The following is an 8,923-nucleotide window of genomic DNA, read 5'->3' as shown; positions in this document are numbered from 1 at the left end:
GAGATACGGGGCTGATTCAGACCTCCGGGTTGCTGCGTTTGTGTTACTTAACAGTGCAGGAATTTTCAGTGTTTTTGTTGTTGCACAGAGGGCTGCAGTGCATCTGCATCTCTTCTTTCACATGGACTCGGCAACATCTTTGTCGGCCCTTCCTGACCGCTGCAGAAACCCACAAGCATTTGCAGGATCTCAGGAACTTTTCTTGCTTTTCCTCCACAAGTCACATTAATGCATGAACTTTAATGTCATGTCTTAAATATAATGATAATAACAGGCAACTATGTTGGTAATCATAGTATTTTATGGTTCTAGCTTCTCAAATGAGAAACTTTCTTTGCTCTTTGTCATTGTAAACTGTAACGGTACATTAGAAGATTTTAGTTTTTTGGCCTAACCAACTGAAAATGGCCGACCCGTCCATCTCGTCATTTTATACTCGATCAACAGAGATGCTGCTGTAGCGGCGGCTGGAAGCAGTTAGCCTTTATCTCACTGACTGCAGTAATGTTGTTGTTTCTGGGCCCATAGAGCATGTGCACTGGTCTCAAGCCACCTGACTTCCTGTTAGCTCCACGCACACATGAATGGGATGAAAAAGTATCCCACGGCTTGACTGGACCCAGTGGATCTAATTTTAATAACAAGTCATTTCACAGGGGTTGTGACGCCTGGGAAAATGTAGTCACTATTTTACAGCCGCCTCCTTTTCCAGTAATTGTCTAGGGGGAAAAATGCTTTTTGAGCCAGTTTGTGTCACATGATCAACAGAAATTGTAGTAACGTGGTTTGACCACTATGCTGGATTTACTTCATAGCCCAACGCCATTCCCCAGGGGCTTGGTCAAAACTGTTCGGCTAGCTAACAACTTATGCATGGATACGAGTGACGCGGTGTTGCTCTCTCTCACGGTTTCTCTGTTTTTTGTCTTTCAAACACCAGATGAAGAGGAAGTTGGATCATGGCCCAGATGGGCGACCATTCCCTTCAGGGAAGAAGCACTGCAAAGGCAGCGGGTACCTCAGGTAACACACATTTCCTGGACTTTCAGAAGCAAGTTTCACAAAAAAAGTCCAACCATCACTCTGAGTTTAAATAAAGTGAAAACGTTCAGGTGAAGTGATGCTTCTAGTTCACGTTTAAAGAAGGTAACTATTAACACGATAATTGAAATAGTCTTGGCATCAACCTCACCCACCTCCTCCACACTACCCTGGAAATGCTAACTGGTGCACACGCTAACCTGTCTGTGTCTCTCTCACCCCAGTCCGTCCAGTTTGGTCCAGGCCACGCCCACCACATTTGGCGACCTGCGGCTGGCCAATGGGCATTCGGCTCAGCGGCGGCGGGTCACCTTGGGCCCACCACCTTCTGGCCTGCAGGAATGGCTTCACACCTTCCAGGTCTAAACACATATATACATTTTGTACTAAATTAACAGTTGATGCATTTTTCCTCGTTGCACTCTGAAGTGGTGGAGACGAGTGTTTAGCTTTTCCAAAAGCACAGAAAAGTAAAAGTAAAGGATGGACTCATTACAACTTCTGTTAAATATTAATTAGCTGATCATTCCCCCCCATTATAGAACATCTCACTAGAGATACTTGCTGAATTTAGTGAGTTATTTGCCAGGACATGTGCATCCACATGTCTGTATGTGCCACACTCTGCTAAAGTGTGTGTGTGTGTGAGTCTCGTACATAACACAGAACACTTCTGCCTCCCAGCTGTTCTTATGTAACCAATAAACAGACACACATTCACATACATTCAAAAGAAAAACATGGATCTCTTTTTTGTAGCTTGAGTAAGAAGTTGAAACCATTTCAGACGTAGAGACAAAGACACGTAGAAATGGGAGGATGCACTGAACGCACCACACAATTTAAAAGTTGCATGTAAAAACTGATGCACACAAATAAGACCACTTATAATTAAACAGAAAAAGAAACACAAACTGTACAAACTACTAAATGTACTCAGATACACACTGAGATAGACTGAATAAATAACTTTGCCAGCTCGTCCTGTGCCACCGCGTCCCTGTTCACCACGGTTTCTCCTTTACTGTTTCCTTCTCACACTCTTCCATCCCGTCATCCCCTCTTTCCCCCCTGCAGACGTGGAGCGGTCCTGAGAGGCTGTTGGCTCTGGACGAGCTGATCGACAGGTGTGAGACCAGTCAGGTGAAGCACATGATGCAGGTCATCGAGCCCCAGTTCCAGAGGGACTTCATATCCTTGTTGCCCAAAGAGGTATAACCTCATAAAACACGTGCCTCAAATCCACGTAGATGTCGCAAAGTGTGGCCGTAGCTTTGCATCTAGAGTAACGGCATAAACCAGTAGAGCAGTATTTTAACAGGGCCTCACGGGTCATTAAAAGTCTTAAATCCAGTCTGAATTTTATGTCTCAAATTCTTAAAATGTGGACTGTAGATTAAAAATATCAGAGGCCAAAAATTCCCTGTGAACTAAGTTGATAATCAACATAAACACTTGACTGATTTTTCTTTATATCGTTCACTTTTTGTCACTGTGGGTGTGAAGTAGGTCTTAAATTGCAGAACTGGTCTTAAAAACATCCTAAAATCTTCAGTTTGACTTGGCACAACCTGCAGAAGCCGTTTAAACCTGTGTTGGTTCGTGTGTTTCCAGTTGGCTCTGTACGTGCTGACCTTCCTGGCTCCCAGGGACCTGCTGCAGGCTGCTCAGACCTGCAGATACTGGAGAATCCTGGCTGAAGACAACCTGCTGTGGAGGGAGAAGTGCCGCGAGGAAGGTAAACGCCAACACCCTCTAAACACACAGCCCACAAGGTACTTCAGCTTTTGTTGATGAGGTTTCTTGCTTTCATTTCTTTCTTTGTTTTATATTTTCCTTTGGGCGATTGTTCACCTGTTTTAAACCTAAATTTAATGTCTGAAGTTTTTTTTTCTCAGTTGTATAATGAGAAGGTAGAGATGTTTTTATGTCAGAGAAATACCATCATGCATTTACCACCAAATACCATCATTTAAGTACAGACGCCAGAATTGTGGTCATGATTTTATACCATTAAGTGAGCAGCGCTGCTTCCTCCCTTTTCCTCCTCCTCCTCAGTGCACTGAGGACGCCACGGCCATGTCTTCAGAGTGGGTTTAGTGATTTGAGGACAAGTTTCATTCATTTCATTCCTTAGATAGACAGAAATTACACATGATGCGTTTGAAGGCCAAATATCTTTTGGGGTCAAACACATAACATTAGGTTGTACTATGATAAAGACATTTAGAGATTTCTCTACTGGATTTAAGTCCTGGCAGTGCTGAAACATTTAGTGCATTATTTTATAGGAAAAACGCATCTTAAATGTTATTTAAACATTAGTTTGTGCCTCTTATGGATCACACTGTATAGATTAAGTGATGACTAGAAATATTTGGACTGACATTTTTAGCAAACATCACTCAAACAGGAGGAATCAGTGTTTCTTGGGGACTATTTTCAGTGGCGGATGAATCCACATTAAGCCTCTAGTGAGTATTTGTGGCAGCAGAACGGTGTGTGGGACTGGGTCAGAATTATCTACAGTGTGGGTTCATGGGTTTTATTAGACTCTAGACACATGTATCATTGTTGGTTTTGGGTTTTTGTGGGATTGTTATATTGTCAAATACCTGCTGTGTAACTCCAGACTTATCCTTTAACTGTAAAATAACGTGACCTGCACAGGGCTGCCTCCTTCCTTTTCCTCCTCTTCACTCTCCGTTTGGGGTGTTTTTCTTTGGCACATGGCCCACTGTCCTGACAGTGACAGTTTATCATGTTGTACCTGAGCAGGTATTCTGTAGGTGTGTTTTCACAGGAGAAATGGAATACAAATAGAGACGTGACCTCAGTGGGTGTCTAGTGTTTTCTAACATGAGTGCAACGTGCAGATACGGCTTCATAATGCCAGACACTGCTCCTCCATTCAGCGCAGTGACTCTGTGTGTGTCTTGCTCTCTGGGCTTTCTGCCAGTCAGCTGAGATTCACTGCCAGCGTTCAGTGGCCATACCAATGAGGCTACCTTGCATTAGCACCGTGCCACAGCCGTCCTACTGAAGCCGGCATCAACCACAGCTCATGGCTTTATAAATAAGGCTAATTTGTATTTGCCCTACACCCCTGTAGTACCAGTGGGATCTGTCTTGGCATTAATGAGAACTCAGTGAGAATATAAAAGCAGCTAAGCTGCACTAGCAGGATGCCAGTTTCATGTTAAGGAAGCTAGTAGTTAAGTTGTATGAGTAAAACCACAGCAGATGCTACACCTACATTATGGTCACTAAACTAAACTTATATTAGCTAACATTACAGCTACTACCGCTACTGTATGTAGTCGGTGTTGTTTATACCACATTATTTAAGAGTCATTAGCTTAATGTTATTGTAAACTGTGGTTGGTTAGCTGCTGTTAGCTTACCTGATGACGATTTGTAGCAGGTACAGTAATGTCAACTTGCATGGACACATTAGCTGCTGTTAGCTTACCTGATGACGATTTGTAGCAGGTAATGTCAGCTTGCATGGAGACATTAGCTGCTGTTAGCTTACCTGATGACGATTTGTAGCAGGTACAGTAATGTCAACTTGCATGGACACATTAGCTGCTGTTAGCTTACCTGATAATGATTTGTAGCGGGTAATGTCCGCTTGCATGGACACATTAGCTGCTGTTAGCTTACCTGATGACGATTTGTAGCGGGTAATGTCAGCTTGCATGGACACATTAGCTGCTGTTAGCTTACCTGATGACGATTTGTAGCGGGTAATGTCAGCTTGCATGGACACATTAGCTGCTGTTAGCTTACCTGATGACGATTTGTAGCGGGTAATGTCAGCTTGCATGGACACATTAGCTGCTGTTAGCTTACCTGATGACGATTTGTAGCGGGTAATGTCAGCTTGCATGGACACATTAGCTGCTGTTAGCTTACCTGATGACGATTTGTAGCGGGTAATGTCAGCTCCTTGGCCACATTAGCTGCTGTTAGCTTACCTGATGACGATTTGTAGCGGGTAATGTCAGCTTGCATGGACACATTAGCTGCTGTTAGCTTACCCGATGGCGATGAAAGTACAGCAGCTAAAGCTAGCTTACATGGCAGTTAAACTAATGTTATAAACATTGACAAAAACTCTACAGGACATTAATATACATGTGCTTACAACTACATTGGTCAGTTATAATCTGAGTATTAAATACTGGAATTTAAGGTAATGTTTTATCCAATGATCAAAATTGTTGCAGGTTAGTTTTCTGTCATTCAGCAAGTTGTTAAATTAATTAGTTATTGCAGCTCTAATTAGCATATTCTGTCTCTGGCTCTCGTCCTGTCCCCAGGTATATCTGAGTGCATATCACCTCGTCGCAGGAAGTGTGTGAGGCCAGGTGTGGCGGTCAGTCCGTGGAAATCGGCCTACATCAGACAGCACTGCATCGAACACAACTGGAGGAAGGGAGACACACGGGAGCCCATGGTACACAGTAACACGCTCACACATAGTCACGTACATGCTCACATGGCCGGCCAGTATTTGATATGTAAACATGGACTGAGTGTTAATAATCCTGCTGTCTCTGTCCTTAGGTATTGAAAGGTCACGACGATCATGTGATCACGTGTCTCCAGTTCAGTGGCGACCTGATTGTCAGCGGCTCGGATGACAACACACTCAAAGTGTGGTCAGCTGTCACCGGCAAGGTGGGCTGCTGTGTGTGTGTGTGTGTGTGTGTGTGTGTGTCTTTGTGTCAGCACAGACGTATTGATTAAGCATATTATGATGTTCTGCTGCTTCAGCTGCCACCACATTAGTGTGTGTGTTACCAGAGTACAATAGCAAAAAGGGAGTTTTGTTTGTTTTATTCATGTGCAGGGGCATTACAGAGCACGTGTCACTCGCGCTTTATGCACATAGCTGCGACCTGAAACATATTTTTATGCTTCGTCTTTTTTTTTTTTTTGAGCTAGGTGTGTAAATGGCTCCACTGACTCTACCAAAACAATGACAGCTCACTAGTTCCAACCAGAACTCCACCAAAATAGAGAAATACATCAGGTAAAAACAGTTAAACCACATGATCTGAGCTCTTACGTCTGTCCTACTGAACATGCTCTCCTTTTTAAAGTGTGTGTAGTTTTCATCTGCTGTGTTTTACCATGGGTTGGATACAGTGGGTGCAGTGTGGCCATTAATTCCCTCATTGTCTACTATTTATCGTAGTTTTGGACTGTAGTTTTCCTTTTTCCAGCGTGTCTGTAGCCGTCTCTGTGTGCGTCAGTTACACCAAGTGCTTCCAGGACACTAGTGAACCTGTGTGTGGTACACTTGAAAGTCACTCTGCCTTTAACCTTAACCGGATTATAATAAAACACAATGGAGGCATTTATGTAGGTCAGCATGACCCGATTGGATACGATGAAGCTTATGCATCTGAACAGACAAGAATGCAGTAGAATAGAATAGAATAAACTAGAGGAAGGTGGACCAGTTGTGTTAGTCAGGGTGTGTCATTGGGATGCTGTTCAAACAGCAGCTCTGTTTCAATCGACAACCTATGTGTTAAAAGTAAAGAGACAGTTCACCTCAGGCTTCCTGTTAGCATGCACTTTATGTGCGTTTGTAGTCGCACCCCCCGTCCTGTCTTTACTCATCCTGTTCAAATATTAGTTTAACATTAAACAAACACTAGTACAGTGTTGTTAGACTACAGCATGAACAGGATCAATACTGAATCTGGTTTAAAAAAGAGGTATCTTCTACACACAGTGTAATACTCACATAAGTTTATGTTACGGCCACAAGTTGGAATTATTTCATCAAGGGACGTTAATCAAATTGTGTGTGTCAGAACAAGTATTGACTCTGATTTTACATAAAACTATTTTATTAGGGAAAAATGTATTTCATAAATAGTTCAGATTAACCGATTATTGATTCTTAACATGGCTGACTATTGATTAAAGAAATAGCTTGAAATTTGCCTATGTAATTTCAACTTTGTGAGAAATGATGTTTTGGCAGACAGGACTAAATAACCATAATGCTCCAGCTTGGTTGGCCAGAGGTGCAAATTTTAATAACAGGTGGCGCAGTGGTTAGCGCCATCGCCTCACAGCAGCAAGGTTCCGGGTTCTTGCTGGTTCCCAGTCCCTTTCTGTGTGGAGTCTGCATGTTCTCCCTGTGCCTACGTGGGTTCTCTGGCTTTCTCCCTCAGTCCAAAGACCTGCAGCTTAGGTTGACTGCTGACTCTAAGTTGCCCCTAAGAGTGAGTGTGGGTGTTTGTCTACATGTCAGTCCTGTGATAGACTGGCGACCTGTCCAGGGTGGACCCCGCCTCTCACCCTGTGTCAGCTGGGATTGGCTCTTGGAAATTCCTTTGTGTACTTGTGTAGTTTTTTTTTAAACACAGCTGTTAGTCATTTGGGCTGGTCATATAAACTGGGGGAGTTTCATGCCTATCCAAGCTGTAGAGGTGCCCCAGATGTGAGTCATAGTCTATGAGGAAACGAATGGGACTTTTCGTCTCGGACCAGATACACCTGAAACGGCTCCTCCCACGTCAGCAAAATAAACTGTTTGGAGAAATTAACCTCTGCCTTAAGACAAAGATATGATCTGTATTTAAAGCACTGGAAACAGGGACTGACATGTACTTTATTCCTGTACGACTATAATGTTGCCTCTGTCAGCTTCTTCTTTTTGCCCCAAAAGCCACACACAGTCAATGATTCAGTGCCTGGTATCGGTAGAGCATTCTTGAAGCGAACACACCTGCTCTGGCCTCCGTCTAGACCTGCCCATTAGTGTGTGTAGTAGTATCATAGGGAGCGTCTTCATGCTCCCTGCAGAAAGAAAAGCACACACGCCCACAGCTGTAGCCTGCAGGAATGTTCAGTACGTGTCCTTGGTTGTGTGGACAAATATTTGTTTGATACCTTCATTGTGAGGACATTTTGGCTGGTCCTCGTACCCGAAAGAGCCGTTTGAGGGTTAAAAGATGCAGCCGGTGATTTTTTTTTCTGTTATTTTCCACAAATCCCACATCGTATTGTGTGTGAATCCGGTTTAGCATTGGTCTGAGCCGCAGACCTCCTTTGTCCACAAACTACTAAAACGTGTTTCTTCTTCAGGAAAAATGTGAGGCTGTTTTCAAAAGGCAGCTTGGTCAGTGTAATGTCACTGAGTGTCCTCACGCCTATAGAAAGATAACCCTGTGAAAAGGTGTGTGTTTTCTCTTGAGCCCATGTCAAATTCAAAGCCGTTCAAATGGTCTTTATTAGCAGGATGTGATGACAGCCTCACTGCTCACCCACTGTGTACGAGCTGCAGATAATCATACAGTAACAGTGGTAGCTGCAGTATCTGTCTCTGCAGCCTTGGCAACAAGTTGCCAAGGCAAAGTTGTGCTCTGTTGTCGTGGCAACCACCATTGCAACACCTTCAAGGTGAAACCACATTCTGTCTCTTTTTCTGTGTGCGTCCTTCAGGGGCAGCTGTGAACGTGGAGCAAATATTGACACACACACAAACTCGGAATGTGAGTTGTATGGAAAGCGATCGTTTCCCAGAAGAAGACTGTGAATTTCTAAGTGGAAAAAAATGGAAAATCAGCAACAGAATCAAAATGAAAACTCAAAAGTGCAGATCAAATCCATTTTACCTGAAGGTGATTTCTGTCATTGTAGGCAGGTGTGTACACACTGATTTGTGTACAAGTCCCCCCCATCCATCCATCCATCCATCCATCCATTTTCCTCCACTTATCCGGGACCGGGTCACGGGGGCAGCAGTCTAAGCAGAGATGCCCAGACCTCCCTCTCTCCAGACACTTCCTCCAGCTCCTCCGGGGGAATGCTGAGGCGTTCCCAGGCCAGCCGAGAGACATAGTCCCTCCAG

At 43.7% G+C, this 8,923-nt stretch overlaps 1 protein-coding gene across 1 annotated transcript in view; it reads left to right on the top strand.

Moving 5' to 3' along the window:
* The window catches only part of LOC109951905 (F-box/WD repeat-containing protein 7-like), an 18,561-nt gene that overhangs the window by 2,345 nt on the left and 7,293 nt on the right, over positions 1–8,923 (top strand). Inside the window, exons 2-7 of the mRNA XM_020586663.1 lie at positions 941–1,023; positions 1,266–1,401; positions 2,119–2,253; positions 2,656–2,779; positions 5,367–5,503; positions 5,614–5,747. Of these exons, the coding sequence (XP_020442319.1) occupies positions 941–1,023; positions 1,266–1,401; positions 2,119–2,253; positions 2,656–2,779; positions 5,367–5,503; positions 5,614–5,747 (749 nt within the window). The remainder of the gene's footprint in view (positions 1–940; positions 1,024–1,265; positions 1,402–2,118; positions 2,254–2,655; positions 2,780–5,366; positions 5,504–5,613; positions 5,748–8,923) is intronic.

This window comes from Monopterus albus, unplaced genomic scaffold (assembly GCF_001952655.1).
Source record: "Monopterus albus unplaced genomic scaffold, M_albus_1.0 scaffold418.1, whole genome shotgun sequence".
NCBI lineage: Eukaryota > Metazoa > Chordata > Actinopteri > Synbranchiformes > Synbranchidae > Monopterus > Monopterus albus.
This window is presented reverse-complemented; position numbering and strand designations above follow the sequence as displayed.